Source organism: Ruditapes philippinarum, unplaced genomic scaffold (assembly GCF_026571515.1).
Source record: "Ruditapes philippinarum isolate M1 unplaced genomic scaffold, ASM2657151v2 ctg4256_1_1_1_1, whole genome shotgun sequence".
Classification (NCBI taxonomy): Eukaryota; Metazoa; Mollusca; class Bivalvia; order Venerida; family Veneridae; genus Ruditapes; species Ruditapes philippinarum.
The window spans coordinates 57,467-78,148 of NW_026853900.1; the positions used below are offsets into that span (position 1 = coordinate 57,467).

General features: G+C 33.5%; 1 protein-coding gene across 1 annotated transcript in view; it reads right to left on the reverse strand.

Moving 5' to 3' along the window:
- LOC132738303 (venom factor-like) overlaps positions 1-20,682 on the reverse strand; it is a 97,197-nt gene that overhangs the window by 46,339 nt on the left and 30,176 nt on the right. The window contains exons 13-17 of the mRNA XM_060725780.1: positions 16,313-16,396; positions 12,019-12,216; positions 10,628-10,777; positions 3,397-3,471; positions 601-703 (exon numbers count right to left, since the gene is read on the reverse strand). Coding sequence (XP_060581763.1) covers positions 601-703; positions 3,397-3,471; positions 10,628-10,777; positions 12,019-12,216; positions 16,313-16,396 — 610 coding nt within the window. The remainder of the gene's footprint in view (positions 1-600; positions 704-3,396; positions 3,472-10,627; positions 10,778-12,018; positions 12,217-16,312; positions 16,397-20,682) is intronic.

Here is a 20,682-nt window from a genome sequence, read left to right on the forward strand (position 1 = left end):
CCATTGTTACTTTTGTGTGTTTGTTTGTATGTATGTGCGTGAGTGCGCGTGTGTCTGTGGGAGTTGTTATGTGGGCATTAAACCCATGTTCAGCTTCAACGCATATCCAAATCTATCAAAATGGTTGTACAATTTCTTCAATAGAGCCAATATTTTCTGGTTGCCCCAATATATGAAAAAACTCAATGACATTGGCTCATATCTATAATGCACTAAGTCTTAAACGATAACAATTACCATAACAAAGTTGTTAATCGATTATCTTATATAATTATGCAGATATTAAAAGTCGACAGATTCTTCAAATAAAGAAATCATTCTTATTCAGAAACAGCTTTCAGATGTTTCTATGACGTAATTTTGACATCCGTTGCGGTACGTTTCATGACGTCATTTATATGACGTGATTGTGAATTACCGAAATGAAATGAAACGCAAATCTACCAAAGAAAAGATATATAAAAACACCATTTTTGTTTTTTCTATACCTGAGTTATGTAATAATTTACATACACCTGCAATAAGTTAAAATATGTATGTTTTACTACAACAGCTGATAAAATTCTTTTTTACATAAACTAGTTTTAAATAAAGGATTACTTTCAGCTGCACGTTTTTTCCGAGAGTTTTCTTCACAGCCTTCTTCTGAACGGTACATATCCGGGTCGATAATGGCGTTCGTCAATATGGAAAGACCTGCATTCTATAAACACGGTTTTAAGGTAAATCAGCGTGATTGATAAGTCTTAATGCATCAACAGACGGTAGGATTTGGCACACAACATCAATTAAAACTTAGATGTACAAGCAAATTTTAATGTGTGAAGGCAACTTTTTCTTGAATCCATACACCTTATTACCGGATTTTCAGGATAGGACATGTTCTATCTCCTAATTATTGTTGAGATGTATAGAACTCCCCGATGGCAAGTGACATATTTACCGATTATCCCCTGACAATGAGTGAAATTTCGGAACTATTAGGGCTACAATGTAAATACATTGTCTAGCAAAATGGGGTGAAAAAATGTTAAAAACTCTTGGGGGCGCAAAGTTGTGGCATGTTCAATCCCAAATTATTCAGAAAATGATTATGTCACGGTATTGAATGGTCACTAATTAGGGAAGATATTGCTTAGGCGACCGGATAGCTGCGTTACGGTATTCTTAGGGTCTCGGATCCAAGTCTCTGTCAGGCCGCAAAATATTCTCACCCTGTGAGAAGTATATGCATTTTATTTTTGAATTGAGGAGTTTCCGTCATTCGTTATGATAAAAAAATAATTTTATACCGTGAGTCATATGATATAGGGTGCTCAGCTATTTCATTCATTCCAGATCAAGGTAATTTCCTGAAGCTCCCTTATATAGATAGTTTTATTCTGGTAAAAAATACATGTCATAAAACAACTACAAATTCAATGTCAACATCAAGAGATACATGTAAACATGAAAGTGCATGTGTTGATGCCATATATTCAATACCAAGGATGACACAAAAAGAAGGCATAAGCCGACTTATTTCCATTGTGGTCCTTAGAATTGATCATATGACACCAGAAAGGCAAAATATTTACTAATTTTTAAGTATTGCACATAAATTATTCAATCACAATTTCTTATATCAGTTATTGCACATAAGTATTTCCATCACAAAATTTATCACACATGTATTATAATCATAATTATTATGACAGATATGTTTGACAATGAATAGGTACTACTAAAATATGCACTAAACATAAAAAAATATATTAATAAAAACTAGGTAAGATGACTAGATTAAAATGACTAAACAGATATTGATTGCATAAAATGTTCCTTAAGAGATTTTTTAAAATTATCACGACTTGCTATGAACCTAAGATGTGTTGGTAACCTATTCCATTCCTGACAACCATTAAATACAAATGTTTTCTTACCGAAACCCTTAACTCTTGGAATAGAATAACTGTTACTATCTCTAAATCGAGTGGAGTAAGAATGTACCTCATTTGCAATTTGAAAATGCTCATTTAAATAACTAGGTGCACTATTGTTATGTATCTTATGTACATGACCAAGAATAAGGAAATTTACCCTCAGATGTACTGGTAACCAACCAACTTCCTCAAAATGAGCCCTCCCTATATGAGTACGGGGACTGAGATTAAGTATAAATCTCACCAACTTATTCTGTGTGGCCTGAAGTCTATTTTTTAGATTTTGACTCAATCCTAAATACCAGGAGGCACACGCATAATCAAAATGACATTGTATTAATGAAGAAACTAAAAGTTGTTTAGTATACCTATTTAAAAATGAACTTTTTCTATATAAAAACTTAAGTTTTGCATTGGCCTTCTTAATTACCTGGTTGGCTATAGACTCACCAGATAGACATTGATCTAGGTCAGCACCTAAGTATTTAACAGATTTGGTGGATGTTATTGTAGTACCATTACATACAATATTTAGTTGATCACATGACCTAAGTCTTGGTTTAGACGCAAATAAAATAGACTCTGTCTTTCCAAGATGTAAGGAAAGTTTATTATCAGTGAGCCACTTACTCACACTGCTGAGATCATCAGTAAGCTGAGAGGTAATATACTGGATATCTTTACCTGATACTAAAATACCTGAGTCATCAGCATATAGAAGCAATTTATTACGAACCACAGCCTCCATATCATTAACATAAATCAAGAATAGGAGAGGGCCAAGGATCGAACCTTGGGGTACCCCACAAGTTACATTGGCGCTAGATGAAAGTACACCGGAGACATTGACCATTTGTGTACGGCTAGATAAGTAAGACCTAAACCAGTGAATAACATCACTAGAAAACCCCATAGCATCAAGTTTCATGAGTAAAATATCATGATCGACAGTGTCGAACGCCCCTTCATGCTATCCACAGCCTGCCTCTTAACCAATATTCTTAATTGGTCAATAGTTATTACATTTACATATATTCTAGTAATAATAGTGAGTATCGTCTGTAATGGATCCATTTGGAGATAATTATTTAGGAAGGAAACCTTGAGATTGATTCAATTGAAAATTACGGTCTGAATGCAAGTGTTGCATTGCTTTGAAACTTGTACATCTTATCTTTAACTAGTGTTGTACAGCTAAATCCTACCGTCTGTTGAGGCCTCAAGACTTTTCCGTTTACTTTTTTGACTAGCATAATCTTCTCAACGGAATAAACTTGATAAAGAAATTGAAATACAATCTAAACGAAACCAATGATGGACACTAAGTCATACCATCGTTAAAGACATGCCATCACCTTAGCGACAAAAATAAAACTATGTAGCCCAGCTACTTTACATCAACATAACAAGCACGCTTTTATAACTGACGCCTCTGCACAGCTTTCTCTACACCTTTAGTTAAATCAATACTAACCTTAAAAACGTCTCCATTATTTTTACCACTACCTTCACCACATCCAAGATCATGTGACCTCAGGGCATCGAACATCTAAAGAACGGTATATAAATATATAAGCATATTGCATACTTCTAATGGAGAACTTTAAATCTTGAAAGATATTTGTTCTAAATACAATCATCATTTTGTAGCAGCAAAATATGTTCAAGCAAGGTAATGCAAAACAACGTCACGCTATGTGTACAGAATGTGCTTATCAGTGACTGTAGACACTGCTACGGATAGCAATATTTTGACCAGAAAATGGATTGATGAGCGATTGAAATATATGTAATAATATCTTTTTTTAAAACGCGTCTTAATGATGTTTTAAGTATCTGTGTGTAGTAACAAAAATGATCATTTATACGAAATTGAGTACTTATTTTATTTTTTTATTATTTTTGCTTAATAGAATGGCATCACTCTTTATTGTTATGACCATTGTTGTTCTTCGGAATAGGTAAAAAGGCAGGACAAGAAAAGACAAAAAAAAAAGAATCATAATCAATCTTGTCAGTAACAAAAATTCAAAAATGTTTACATATTCAATCAGTTATGGACAGAAAAAATGCCAAAAAAAAATGAACACACAGTTATATAACTTGACAAACATGGCTATTTGTAATTGTGAAAAATCTAAGTTGGCAAATCAACGCTATGACTTCTGATGAAGTTGAAAAAAAATCAACTTTATTAAATATAGATAAATGCAAGACACCCCAAACTCCATCCAAACTTAAAAGAACCACCTTAGGTATGTTCCTTGTATATATGAGACATTGTATAAAAAGTGTAGTAAAAATCTATTGTAAGCACAAGTGACATTGACCGTGGGACTCTCAACACTGGACCAACAAAAGCATATGAAAAACATCAGTCCAAAATTATCGACTGTATAAGCCAATGTGTAAAAATCTATTTTTAAACGCTTGATATTGACCCACTGACCCCTTACTCAAATCAAAGAAACAAGATTAAGCAAAGTATCTTCCTACCAGATATGAAAGACATATGTCTATAAATTAAGGCTGTATGGTCAATTTTTTAGCACTGATAACCTAGATCAATCTGACCCCTAACTCAATCCAGAGGAAATATGAAAAAACATCTGTCAAAAGATAAAGGCTGTTTAAGGCTGTTTAAGTCAATGAGTAAATATCTTTCATCGGCACCATTGACCTTACCCACTGAACCTTTACTCAATCAAAAAGAAGAATACCAAGTTATCTTCGTGTCAATAATGAACGCCATATGTGGGCAAAAGTGTAAAAACTATTTTAATCACTGGCGACCTTGATCCATCTGATTCCTAACTTAATCCAAAGGAAGAAAACCACGGATGTTATTATCCTACTAAATGTAAAAATAACCAAAGACTGTTAAAGCAAACGCGTAGAAATATATTATTGGAACCCTTGATTGTTTGTTTGGATTCTTACGGCACGTCAGCACATAACTGGCCATATCGTGCCGAATGCTATAATAGGCTTAAAATGTTCGTAAAACTTTGTAAATGACAATAAAAATGAGCCAATTAGATCCTAGAAGTTTATCTCTTTCAAATAATCAATGATGTTTTTGATGGAATTGTATAAAAGAGTTCTTTAAATGAATTTACACAATAAAATCTATTACGGGCCTGTAAAAAATCATGACATTCAAGAAAAAAATGCCTGACAGTAAAATCCTTATTACAAGCCAAATAAATAGAAGGGGCATTGTCATTCGTGAGGAATTAGAGTGGGTAATTTTTGTGTGTCTAATTCGGCATCGAAGAAGAACTGTTTGATCCCGGCGGTTTGACAGAGATGGTGACACATCAAGAGATGGGTCTATATCGTGAAGTTTATTAAAAACGACATTGTCCCAATTTGCTTTCCATACAGATGATACGAGTTTATTTATAGCCGGTCTAAAATCACAAGCAGGTATCAATAAGTCAGTTTTTTGAAAATTAAATGATTGTTTAGCGAAAGCATCTACTCTTTCATTTCCTCGTATACCTCTGAAAATTCCTCTGAAAACCGGACAGCAATTTTATGTGTCAACTGTTTGTGTATTTTGATAATAGATATAGATTAAAACATAATCTCAACTGATGACATGTTAAATTACCAATTAATGATCACCTCCTTTTATCTATGCAGGTGTGAAAACACTTGTCAGTGTGTGTTAATTTCTTATCGGCAATTAATTGAAAGTTCTTTCCTTATAATTGTGTCTTTCTCTGCATAGGTATGATTTTTCAAAATGTTTTAAATTTGTTGTGTGTGTGTGTTTTTTAATATAAATAGTCTAAAAGAATTGGGGAACTTTTGTTAAATGATTTATAATTTTCTTTGAATTTTGACCTTGAAGTTATCTTTGTATTAATTATGTGCAAAAATAATAATACTAAATTTCATTAATTGCATATTTCAATAGCCAATCAAAACGATATATTTTAGATAGTATGTTGTTTTAATTTCTGATTTTCAGAATTATATTCATGGATTTGCATAAAAAATTACTTCTTACAAAAAGAAATAAAAACGTGACTTAAACAATAGTGTTCAAAAGTATACAAAATGATTGAACAAAGTCATTGTTTAAACACATTATAATTATCAATAACTGTATAAACCTCTGAAAACCGGAATCCTCTGAAAAAAAGGACTTTTGGTCAAGTCCGGACAGGGTCCGGTTTTCAGAGTTTACTGTACTAGGTGTAAAATTATTTTCAAACACTGCCGCACCTACTTTGCAACTTTCTTTTGAACCATCCGTAAAAATTTGTATAAAATCTTCATGTTCCTCCTTAATGACTAGAAACTTCAATTTGCAATGTTCAGGTGAAAGTGATGACATTTTTGTATTTGAAAGGTAAATATTTATTTTCGGGGAATTATAAGTCCAAGGTCGAACATCCTCATCGTCATTTTGAAGGATACTGTCTGGATTAATTTTAAGTTTATCTAAATCATCATTTAAATGAAGGACTAATGGTTTAATTTCCTTTGGTTTGTTAACAAATTTTTCAGTATAACTTGGTTTGAAAAATATCTTTAGCTTGATTTTTGCTATTAGATGAAATTCTAGTCGCATATTGAAGTGATATTTTTTTCGATGAAGATGAAGCGATGGTTCCCCAGCTACCGCATATAGACTTTCTATAGGTGAGGTGCGAACAGCACCTAAAGCTAAACGTTAACCCTAGTGATATATGGTATCTAGCATTTGAAGATATGATTTTCTTGCAGACCCATATACTACAGAATCTTATTTTGATCGGATAAGACTTCTGTATAATTCAGTTATGTGGAAGAATTTGATCCCCAGTTTGTACTTGATAAAACCTTTAGTAAATCTAAAGGTTTTAGGCATTTAGTTTTCAAATGTTTAATACTAGTATGTGGTATAAAAGAAAGTTTTTTTTATCAAATATAATTTCTAAAAACTTAGCTTCATCAACTTCTGGAATTTTAGAACCAGATATGTAAAGTTCAGGGTCATTGTGGTGTTTCCGCAATCGACAATAATGAACACATTGAGTTTTTGACTTTGACAATTTAAAAACATTTTCTATTGCCCACTTTTGAATTTTATCTAAATTTTGTTGAAGTTGCTTTTTTATTGTTCTCATACTTTTCGATCGATAACATATAAGAAAATCGTCTACATATAGAGAACAATCTATGCTTGGTGTAAGAGCGCTAGCAATTTTGTTTATTTTAAGGCCAAAAGTGTAACAGAAAGTATGCTTTCTTGAGGAATACCTTGTTCTTGTTGGTGGTCCTCGGAAAAAGTTGAATCAAGTCTTACTTTGAAGTGCCTATCGTTTAGAAATCCAAAAATGAAAAGAGGAAGTCTACCTTTAAGTCCAGCATCCTTTAGATCTTTTAGGATACCATATTTCCAATTAGTACCGTAAGCCTTCTCAAGATCAAAGAAAATTGATACCAGGTGCTGTTTATTTACAATGTTTTCTCTAATAAAAGTTTCAAGTCGTACAAGATGATCGTTTGTACTTCGCTGTTTACGAAAACCTGACTGAAAATAAGTGATAATTCCATTATTTTCTAGATTCCAAATTAACCGATTATTTATCATTCTCTCGATTGTTTTGCAGAGGCAACTTGTTATTATTCATTATCCCTCATGTACAGACTCAATCAAACCGAGTCTGCAATTCTTATGTTATTTTGTTGTGATTAATGCTTCCGAGGGATCACTTTGTTTCCAGAATTTTGTTAGTGAAATTAGACGATAATTTGTAGGGTCAGTTGAATCTTTTCCAGGTTTAGGCATAGGAATAACCAACGCATTTTTCCAAGTGTTGAAAAATTTAGCAGATAACCAAATTATTTTAAAAATTTCAAGAAGCAAGTCAAGAGATTGGGTGGTAAATGTTGAAGAAACTGGTTGTAAATTTCGTTCGGGCCTGCAGCACTATCTTTTGCAGTTTTGATTGAATAAATTAAGTCATCAATAGAGAAAAGGGAATTATAGTCTTCATCGTTTGTTGAAGTAAAATTAATATGCTCTTTCTCGATCAGCTTTACATATATGTTGTTGAAATTCATTTGAATAATTGTTTGAAGAAGAGTTCTTTTCAAAACGTTTTAGCCAAAGTTTCTGCAATATCCGTTTTTGTTTTGGCATATTAGCCATCACCAGCTTTTAAGTGAACAGTTTGACTCTTTTTATATTTACCACTTATTTTTCATACTGCATCCCAGACTTTCCTAATAGGAGTATGTGAATTATTATTTGAAACATATGATTGCCATGATTGGTGTTTAGATTGACGAATTGATCTTCAATATTCTATAATTTTCATTTTTTTTCTGTTGTAGGGCGATGTTCAAATTTTTTAAGTGAAGCTTTACGTATACGAACGACTTTTTTACATTCATCGTTAAACCACGTTTTTTTATTTTGTTACTTTTATTATTTTTTGGTAATGGAATAACTTTGCAGGCAATCGTATGTAATGCTGAAGAGAACGTTTCGACTATATCAGCAAAAGTGACATTAAATTCATTTTTGGTAGATCAAAAGAACAGAGCCTAGTAAATGTTTCCCAATTTGCTTTCTTAAATTTAAAAATTTGACGTCTTTATCTCGTATAGAGTCATTTCATGTTAGCAACCATGGATAATGATCACTGCCGTACTGGTCGTCTAAAACTTTCCAATCGAAGACCAAGTATATAGCAGAGTGGACAATCGAGAGGTAGATGCAAGAAAACGTACATTTAGCTGGATGTAAATATGTAGGTGACTGATTGTTTTATAAACAAAGCTGAAAGTTATCTATCAAATTTTCAGTCGTATAACCCTTGTTATTTGTAAATATACTGCCCCACATATAATTATGAGCATAAAAGTCGCCTAAGAAAAAGAAAGGTGATGCTAATTGTCGAACAATACTCTCAAGTTCATCACTTGTTACCGTTACATTTGGAGGAAGGTATAGAGAACAAATTGTTAGAGGTCGATGTAAAGTCACCTGCACAGTTATAGCTTGGTAGAGAGATAACTTATTTAAAATTCTTCCTTTGTGATTGAGTTAGGGATATGTGGGTCAAGGGTGCCAATATTATATTTCTACACATTTGCTAAAGCTTTTGTAAAGTTTTAGTTATTTTTGAGGAACGCAATTTGCGATAGTAATGCTTGTACCACCTGATGTTCTAGCGTTACTAGTGCATATATAGTTATAAAGTGTATAATCTTTTATAGAGGTATTATCTTTAGGAGATAACATAGTCTCCTAAAGACATTACATATGGAGAGAATTTTGATAAAAGTAGAAGTAGATTTTTATAATTTGATTTTAGACCACGGCAATTCCATTGTAGGATAGAATGATTTCTATAATCCAATTTAAAAATGTATTTATAGTTTAGTAGGAAACTTAATTGGACTTCTGGCATTCGGAGTAAGAGAAGGGAAGGGGTTTTAATCCTCATCCTCCATCAATACGGTGTCGTGTTGTACCCTTGACCTTGACCAACTGACCCCTAACTCAATCAAGAAGGAAAATTGTCTTGTAAATTTATCTATTTACCAAATTGGAAATACATGTGACAATAATTTATGGCTGTATAGGTCAAAGTGTAAAAATCTATTCCAAAGGAAGAAGACCAAGGAAGTTATCATCCTACCAAATATAATAAATATCAGTCAAAAAAGAAAGGCTGCTTTAGCAAATGTGTAGAAATATAATATTGGCACCCTTGACCCACTGACCCCTAACTCAATCAAAAAGGAAGAATTTTAAATAAGTTATCTCTCTACCAAATAGGAAATGCATCTGTCAATAAATAAAGTCTGTATTGGCCAAAGTGTAAAAATCTATTTTAGCACTGGTGACTTTGACCTAATTACTCTATCCAAAGGAAAAATACCATGCAAATTATTCGCTTACGGAATTTCAAATACATTTGTCAATAAATAAAAATTCCATGGGCAAAATTCTAAAAATCTATTTCACACTTGTGATCTTGTCCAGATCATTTTCTTTGTATTGATTAGTAAGTGTGTAAGTTATGAAGCCATTGGTTCAGGTAGAACTTCACAAAAAATTCAACTTGCCGATTTATGATGAGGGACAAATGGACAGACGGACGGATGGTTCATTTACTATATGCCCGGGTGGCAAAAAAAAGAATAGTATAATTGCCAAACTGTCTAATTGCGCTTTCTAACCTAAGAATTTTTAATAAGTTAAGTTTATGTTTGATCAATTTAGCTTTCAATAAACAAAGACATGCATGAATTATGACATGACAGTTTTATTCATATACATACAATATTTGTTATAACATGTGTAAGCGAATAAAGTATACAAACATTGTAGGTTATCATTAAAATAACTCTAGAAAATAAAAACATTTAATTGCAAACATATATGATGCTCATAAAAATTACCAGTGTATAGCAGTAATCTTCATACATTGCAGTGAATGACTTTGGCGCATATTGAATGTGAACATGAATATATATTTATATCTTGTTCGTGTATCGGAACAAAACACAAGAATATCACAACTATTAGTCGTTAAATTTTACTTTAGAACGTGCTTCGGCAAAAAGCTAATGCAAAGTCGTAAACTTTTTCACCATGGCCTTTGTACTTGCTTACAAATATATATCCACTGAGTTGAAACGTTAAATTTTAATATCAAATATTTTGTATTTTTTTATAAGAAAATCATTACCTGATTTTTCATCAGCACGTTTTTATCATTGAGAAGTAACAAGGCTTTGTCCATAGCATTAAGGCCAACCCAAGAGAAAGGTGTCCCAGTAACTGTAAGTTTATCCGTTGACCCGGGAATCAAAGTATATTGTTGGGGTTTTAAAGATAGCTAGAAATACAAAAAAGATTATGTGTGAACAGTGATTACTTCATACAAATTGTTTTAATTTCAACAGATGCAAATTGCTTTTCGATTTCTTGATATTCAATTATTTCAACTTAAAACCCCGTATTATTATGCCAGTTGAAAAGAATGCATTAAAATATAATTATTACTAGAACTGTGTCCAAAGGACATGGTTGCCCCCACCGACAACATATATATGGTATATAGTAAAAAAATCAACAAAGGGCCATAATTCTGTTAAATTTGGTCGCAGCGTTACTACCATCTACACATTTAGGTTGTTTATGCCTGTAAGTTTAAGCAAAATCTGCCATCCGGTTTAGGAGAAAGTGCGTTCACAAAATTTCTACAAAGTATATAGTGAAAAAATCAACAAAGGGCCATAATTCTGTTAAATTTAATCGCAGCAAAAATCCTTCCTTTACTACTATCTACACATTAAGGTTGTTCATCCCTAGAAATTAAAGCAAAATCTGCCATCCGGTTTAAGAAAAGTTGCGTTCACAAAATTTCTACATAGCATGTAGTGAAAACATCAACAAAGGGCCATAATTCTGTTAAATTTGGTCGCAGCAAAAATTCATTCCTTTACTTCCATCTACACATTAAAGTTACTCATCCCTGGAAGTTTAAGCAAAACTTGCCATCCGGTTTACGAGGAGTTGTGTTCACAAAATTTCTATATGGTAAATAGTGAAAAAATCAACAAAGGGCCATAATTCTGTTAAATTTGGTCGCAGCAAAAATTATTTCCTTTACTACAATCTACACTTTAAGGTTGTTTACCCCTGAAAGTTTAAGCAAAATCTGCCATCCGGTTTAAGAGGAGTTGCGTTCACAAGATTTCGGGACGTACGGACAGACGTACGGACGGACGGACAAGTGCAACGCTATATGCCACCCACTTTGTGGGCGGGGGGTCATAAAAATGTATGTCAACATATCAAATATGTGTATGAAGAAACATTTACAAGTAATATCTAGATATCTTCGTTTATAAACGAATCAACTTGCAAAATAAAAATACGAAACAATTAGGGGAAAGTGATTGAGACTTTCTCTACTCTTACATGTGAGTATTTTAATTAACTGTCTGACCAATAATGCATACCATAATGACATGATCATCTTTTTTAAATTCTTGAATATATTTTGAAATACAGGTTGTGTTTATCATAGATACAAAGCCTTTTTATCTACGGTTAATCTTAAAAATTACATACCCCGCTGCCTCTACACTTTGCATCCACGTCAATTTTGATAGAGTCTACAACAACCTTGTCCGTCAGTTCCTCAACGTAAAACACTAACAACCTTGCAGTCGGATTGATTAGTTCTTGCAAAGCTTCATCAATTTGTTCGGAAACTTCAAGTCCAGGTTTCTTGAAAACCACGCGTACAATTTTACCTCGTGTAACAATCTAAAACAAGATGAAAGGTTTCCTTTAGGGAGAACAACATATTTCTACGGATAGCACACTGTTTTTGGGACTTTATAGGAAACACATTTTTTTATCAATTTATGTTGTTTAGAAGAAACATGCCCGTTTTTAGTCTCCCCGTTTCACACATTCAAGAATAGCACATGTGTCAAAACAATCAAAATGAGTACTCATCTAATAAGACTTAGTTTAAGTCATTCTTCTCAGGTGTTATCCCAAGTTGTATAGATATGGCAAAATACCATAAAGCAGTTTGATTTTGATACAAATAGAATTTTGGTCGGTCGTAGTTTCTCATTTGCGTTACAATTTCAATAAGCTACATTTTTCTACTTTCTTAATACGTAAATGCATTTTCCACCTTTTCAATATCTCGGCATATTACTTCAGAACTTGAACTCCGCGAGTCGGATGTGTCGCCTTGTGAACAATAAAGTTTAAGAGAAATGGCCAGGATAAAAAAGAAATAAAGGAAAATAACTAAAACAAGAGGGCCATGATGGCCCTGAGGTCGCTCACCTGTATATAAACCCCCGGAGCGGGGCCAGTTTAAACCCCAGGGCTTTTATTTGAACATCTTAGAAGACACTCATTAGAATATGTTTCACAATGATAAGTTTTTACTACTCACATATAATGAAAAACATTGACCGCAGCTCCCCCCCCCCCTCCAGCAGGGCCAATTTCCACCCGAGGGCTTTTATTTGAACACACTTGGTAGGCATCCATAAGAAGATATTTCATGCTAAACATCTAAGCTCTAGCTCATTGGGTTTTTTAAAAGAAGATCTTTAAGTTTTTACTATACACATATTGTTACACAATGCCACTTTTGACCCCGGGGCTTTTATTTGAACAAACTTTGTAGACATTTACTAGAAGATGTTTCATGCTTAATATCTAAACTCAAGCTATTTGGGTTTTTTCAAAGAAGATTTTTAAGTTTTTACTATATGCATTTAGGGAAAATCAATGACCCCCCGGGGCAGGGCCAATTTTGACCCAAGGGCTTTTATTCGAACAAACTTTGTAAACACTCACTAGAAGATGTTTCATGCTTAATATCTAAACTCTAAGATTTTAAGTTTTTGCTAAAAACATATAAGAAAAATCAATGACCCCGGGGCGGGGCCAACTTTGACCCCAGGGCTTTTATTTGAACAAACTTGGTAGACACTTATAAGAAAATGTTTCATGCTAAATATCTTAGTTCTTTGAGTTCTTTGAGTTCTTTAAAAGAAGATTTTTAAGTTTTTACTATATGCATATAGGGAAAATCAATGACCCCCTGGGGCGGGGCCAATTTTGACCCCGAGGCTTTTATTTGAACAAACTTGGTAGGCACTCATTAGAAGATGTTTCATGCTGAATATATTAGCTCTAGCTCCTAGGGTTCTTTGTAAGAAGATTTTTTAAGTTTTTACTTATATGCATTTAGGGAAAATTAATGACCCCCTGGGGCAGGGCCAATTTCGACTCCAGGGATTTTATTTGAACAAAATTGGTAGACACTTACTAGAAGTTGTTTCATGCCAAATATCTAAGCTTTAGCTCTTAAGACTTTTTAAAAGAAGATATTTAAAGTTTTTTCTTTCGGTTGCCATGGCAACCAGAGTTTTGCATGGAATGGAATTTTTTTAACAACTTTGTTAAGGCTTCACACAAGGAACATCCCTGTGAAATTTTCTTTATGATCTGCTTTATGGTTTCAGAGGAGATGTTGTTTCAAAAGTGTGAAAGGACAACGGACGACGGACGACAGACGACGGACGAAGAGTGATCCTAATAGCTCACACTGAGCATATGCTCAGGTGAGCTAAAAATAAAAAGTGTAGAGCAGCAGTTCTTGTGCACTGCAATTCGTATCAATACGATCTATCATCATACGAAGATTCAAGTCAATAGCTTTTTTAATTTATGAGAAATGGCCTGGACAAAAAAAAAGTATGAAAATTAACAAAGGGCAATAACTAAAAAAAAGACATGCAGAGTACCGGTTTATGTAAACTGCTCTTTTTCTTAATGAGATCTATCATCCTATGAAGTTTAAAGACCATAACTTTTAAACTTTAGGACAAATAGCCTGGACAAAAATAAAGTATGAAAATTAACAAAGGGCAATAACTCAAAAATTAAGAAATGCAGAGTACCGGTTCTTGTGCACTGCACCTCTTCTTAATGAGATCTATCATCCTTTGAAGTTTCAAGTCCATAGCTTTTATACTTTAGGAGAAATGGCCCGGACAAAAATAAAGTATGACATTACCAAAGGACAATAAATCAAAAAATAAGAATTGCAGAGGACCGGATTGTATGCACTGCACTTCTTCTTAATGAGATCTATAATCCTATGAAGCTTAAAGACCATAGCTTTTATACTTTAAGAGAAATAGCCTGGACAAAAATAAAGTATGAAAATTAACAAAGGGCAATAACTCAAAAATTAAGAAATGCAGAGTACCGGTTCTTGTGCACTGCACTTCTTTTAAATGAGATCTATCAGCCTATGAAGTTTCAAGTCCATAACTTTTATACTTTAGGTGAAATGGCCTGGACAAAAATAAAGTATGAACATAAACATAGGGCAATAACTCAAAAAATAAGAATTGCAGAGTACCGGTTCGTATGCACTGCACTTCTTCTTTATGAGATCTATCATCCTTTGAAGTTTCAAGTCCATAGCTTTTATACTTTAGGAGAAATGGCCCGGACAAAAATAAAGTATGACATTAACAAAGGACAATAACTCAAAAAATAAGAATTGCAGAGGACCGGATTGTATGCACTGCACTTCGTCTTAATGAGATCTATAATCCTATGAAGCTTAAAGACCATAGCTTTTATACTTTAAGAGAAATAGCCTGGACAAAAATAAAGTATGAAAATTAACAAAGGGCAATTACTCAATAATTATGAAGTGCAGAGTACCGGTTCTTGTGTATATGTATAGCACTTCGGGTATTTATTAGAAGCATGCATACCAAGCTTGAAGTACATCCGACTTATAATGTCTTATGCTCCGGACAAGCTTAAGGGGACGCGGTCTCCGACGACGCCGACAACGACGCCGCCGACAAAAGTTACCCATATATGTCGCCTCTTTCAAATGATCATATCAGTAAAATGAAATAAGGATCCTCGGAAGTCTCACATCTGAAGCGAGCGTCTTATTACTGGACCACTCTCTGTGCAAGAAATCCATAGGATAAGCAAGGGTGCATATGCAATAGTATAACAAAGTGTCAGGAAGGTAATTAAGATTATCTTCGAACATTAAAATATGAGACATTTTGGACATTTTGTATCTTTTCATTTCTACACAATTTTGTGTTTTTTTTAACGAGAAATTTGTGTGCTTTTTTAAAAAAAATGAAAATTAAAATAGACATTGTGTTCATTTTTACCAACAGGGGTCTGTTAATATAAAGAAAAAGCGTATTTAACCTACACAAGCAATGTCAGGAACATAATTGAAATAAAGATTTTATAAAGGGGACTCTTTATAAAAATCCTCTTTTTATTATTTTGCTCAAATTTCTTTAGAACTTTAATTACACTATATATTAACATACCAAAGTGTGTCGGAATCCTGTGATATTCTAATAATTCCGGTAAGGTGAATTATCAATCTTCTAAATATTTACTTTTTAAAAAGTGATTTAGCAATATTTGATGATAAAATATTAAATACAATTATGGTATTTTGACTTTAACCTATATGCTCACAATTTACAAAATATGGGCATAGTATCACTTTTACTAATCACGTATAGTACAAGATTAATTAACCAATGATGTATGTCCTACCAATCACATGCTTCTTCGTGTACCAAAACAGATCAGGTACCCCTCCATGCCTCAATTAATTGCATTCCTATACCCGGCGGCCTATGATTCTGACTTGAAGTTCGAAAACTGCCTCGTTATGAAATGTTTTACGGTTTTAAAATGCATAACTGTGCTCAGATTTCGATGTTTCAAATACTAAAGGGAAATACCAAGGAATGTATCTTAATATGCTGAAATGTTACCCCTTAGTCTTTTTGAGAATTGACATGGTTAAAAAGAAACTCACCACAAACAACATTCCAGTGTAACTAGGACCAACCTTATTTAGCTGCAAATTTGAGTAGGCATTCATTAACATTTTGTCATCGTCCTGCAAATAGAAACACACCCACATGTAAGAGAATATCTCCCAATGGAGTTGTTTAGAAAAGGTTATGTCTGACCGACCGAACGACAATTAATTAAATTCATTTTGTAAAGACGTACCTCCAACCAATGAACATAACAGTATGTGAGCTCTCAGCGATAGAGTGCAGCCCCAGTGAGTTTTTTGTAAACTATATATTATATATGTAACAAAATTATTGTGACCTGAAAGAGTGACGATTCTAAATGCAAAGGTCGTCATTTTTAAAGTGCTTTACATGATATTAATATATCAGTCATATTTCCGTAGTTTGATAAGAGACAAACTAATGATTTAAGCTTTTTCATATATATATTTGTACTTTTCTGTTTCCAAAACATATTCGGTGAGCGTCATCCGGTTCAAACCGGGCTCTTGTGTCACAAGTAGGCTATCTTTATATGGTCTATAAATACTGAGTGTAATTTTTTTCATTAACTTATACCCAGACAAGTACACTTTCTAGTTTTTTAATCGTGGTGAATTATCAAATGTGAATTTTTCTGATTTTTCAAAACTATTTTTTATCACATTACTTTCAGTAGCCTTTTCCTTATAATACATACATTTTAGTACTAAGCCTTTTACCAGGCAATTTGATGCAAATATGTTGTTTTTTTTACTTCATAAAACACGTTTTCTTGTACATTCGTACGATCCAACATGGGCAAAGTGTTTCCAGAGCTATTTTCATTAATTAAATAGTTTACCTCAGTTTTTTACATGGGCGAGTCGGTTTACCCAATAACCCTTCAGTTTTGCAATAAAATTATAAAATTTGTAATCAAATTACAATTTTATGAATGGATTTATACTCACCTGATGGAAAATACATAAGGATATATTTCCGTTTTAAGTCAACAATCCCCTAATTAAAAATTAAAAAATCAAGCGTCTAGCGATAACAACACATTTGTGTCTCTTAGACATTGTAAACCCCAATACTTCAGTTTATTTCAAGAGTAAAACGTAAACACTAATAGTTTACTTTAGGGGTGGTGGGAGGAAACTCAATCAGGTGAGTATAAATCCATTCATAAAATTGTAATGTGAATACAAATTTTATAATTTCATTTCATGATTTATACTCACCTGATGGAAAATACATTAGGATATAGATTACAGAGCAATCTACTCAACTTTATGGAAGAGGCTGGTATTTTTAACTTCTATTCCTCTAATCCATCATTAACTATTTTCCACTAAAGTTCCCTAGAGATTAACAAATTGATGTCTTTACATAAGTTCATGTCTCTGTACTTAAACATGTATGTACTATTACATATATATTCCCACTTCTTGTGAGAAATCCTTAATATTCCCACAATATTATAAAGAAACCCAACTGTCCGCAATCCGTCGGAATTAAACTTCTTGTTAAAATAACATGTACAAATCATTCCTGGAGTTCATTAGAAGATACTTCTCTCCTACACAATTTTATGAAGGTAGTTTCTTTAGACCAGTCTGCTGCATCTAACACAGATTGTATAGAAGCACCCTTGTAAAGCGCCCAAGATGGACCTAAAGCTCTTGTTGAATGTGCTTTAACCTTTTTCGTATTGTCATCTTATGCTTCACGAATAGTATTTACTATGTATGAGCTAATTCTTTGATCTGAAGCTTTCGAATGCGGTTCATTTACAGTTAGAAAAAGACTTCATCATTTTTACCTTTACGTGTAAAAGGTTCTGTTTTCTTTAGATAAATAGCCAAAGCTCGTTTAGGATCCAACAATTTATTTTCCTTGAACTTAGGAATGGAGATTTTAGTAGAACAATGATTTGGTCTGTCTTGTGACGAACAAAGGTAATTCCATCAGATTGTACTGAAACTGAAACTGATCCTTCTCAAAGATTTAATGCCTGTAAGTCGCTGACCCTTCGGAACGTCGTAATTGCTGTAAGAAAAACAGCCTTTTAAGTAATATATTTCAATGAGGTTTTCATTAACGGTTCAAAAGGATATTTTTGAATAGCTTTTAAAACTTTCGGTAAATACCATTCAGGCAAAAGTTTACTTACAGGAGGTCTCAAATTGAACACACCTTTTAAAAGTCTTATTATGTAAGAATGTTGTCCAATGGGAAATTTCCCTTTAGGTTGTTAAACCAAGGATAGCATAGATCTATATCCAGTTATTGTTTTATTTTGCAAACCATCATAATATAAGGAGGCTAGAAATTATGCACAGTCAGTTAGAGATGCTGAAAAGGTATCATTTTGTTTGTTACTACACCAGCGACTGAATCTGTTAAATTTGGAAGCATAACCTTTTTGTGTTCCAGGTCTCCAACTGGCTGTGAGGAGTGTTCAAATTTTCTTATAAAAGCCTTTTTTTTCTTAATTGTCTGTTGATAGCAGCCATGCTGTCAATTTGAACACTTCGGAACTTGATGAAATATTTGTGAGTTTGTTTGCTGGAAAAGTTTTGGCCATGCAGGAAGTTTGATTGGATTTGCTACTGACGTTTGTAACAGAGCTGGAAACCAATGACGTCTGTGCCAAAATGGTGCAATCAGAATTATCTTGCAATGAAATTATTTCATGTGTTGTAAAACTCGAGGTATTAGACATATGTGAGGGAAGGCATATGCAAACATCCTCTCCCATGAAATTATTAAGGCATCTATTGCTAGAGCTTGGGGATGGGGAATACATGAACAAAAATTCACTGCTTTGCGATTGTAAAACGAGGCAAACAGATCTATGATATTTTGTAAATGTGTTATGGTCTGATGAAGGCTCCATTCTGTTTGTCTTGTTTTGACTCGACTCAACTGATCTGGAAGAAAGTTCAATTTGCCTGCAACATGAGCTGCTTGTAATTAAATTTTGTTCTGTATGGGAATCTGCCACATTTTCCAGGCTTGTATACATAGGGAAGGAGACTTGGTTTCCCCTTGTGTGTTGATATACTGTACTAATGAGACATTGTCTGATCGAATCAGAACTTTTTTACCTTTGACCATATAGAGCAAGGTATACTGCCTCCATCTCCAGACAATTGATATGAAGAGTTTTCTGGCTGTTTGACTAAAAACCTTGAATCATTTGAGTATCCATACACGCTCCCCACCCACTCATCGAAGCATCGGTTTGGAGTGTGAGATTCGCTGACCATGGTAGAAAAAATTTGCCCTGTAAAACATTTACCGGATGTAACCACCATGTCAGATGACTTAAAAGGTGTTTGGTTAAAGGAATTTGAAATTCTAGGTCTCTTGAAAAGGAAAGAAGATGCAACTGAATTGGCCTCGTGTATAAACGAGCATTTTTTTACAGTTTCTAAGCATGACGCCATTTGACCTAGAATGTGTAAATACTCTCTTGTCGTAGAGTGAGTTTTCTTTAATATTGTTTGTATTCCTTGAGAAATCTTTATTTGTCTGTCTGGAGTTGGAGACACTACACCTTGTTTGAGATAAAACACATTGCCTATGTAAGTTATACATTGATTTGGTTGAAGAAGTGACTTTTATACATTTATTATGAAACCTAACTGAGTGAGGACACTTATCATTCTCAATAGATCTAGAGGAAGATTTTCGTGTAAAGAATTCAGTCCCAAGCAATCGTCTAGATGAACTGCTAGACGGAAATTTTGCTGTTGTAAAAATGCTGCTACAACAGCTACTTCTTTGGTAAAAACTCTTGGAGCAGAAGTTGGACCGAATGGGAGTGAAGTCCATTTATACATTTTTTTGCCAACTGCAAATCTTCAATATGTTTTTGTGGTTTGGAAACATGGGAATATGCAAATATGCATCTTTTAGATCAATTGAGATTTCTAAGTCTCCTCTTTGAATTAAATTCAGGACTGTTTTCATGGAATTCATTTTGAAATGTTGTTTTCTGAGATACTTGTTGAGGGGTTTGAGATTGATTACTGGTCTTAAATCTTCAGGTTCTTGGGTACTAGAAACAGTGTACTGTAGAAACCTTGATTCACTTCTTTCTGAGGAACTTCCTCTATGCAATTGCTCTGTAATAGTTTTTCTACCTCCCGCAGTATAATTATTATTTATTCTTTTGGCACAATTGTTTTGCGAATTCCGTTGAATTTTGGTTTTCCTAGGAATACTAGTTTGTAACCTTGACACACTGTATCTAGTACCCACTGATCGTTTGTGATTTGATTCCTTTGATTTGCAAAGAACCTCAGGGGACCCCTAACAGGTATCTCTGGGTGTAGACAAAAAAGGTCATGTTGACTTGCTTTTGTTACAAAAATAACATACCTAACTAGGT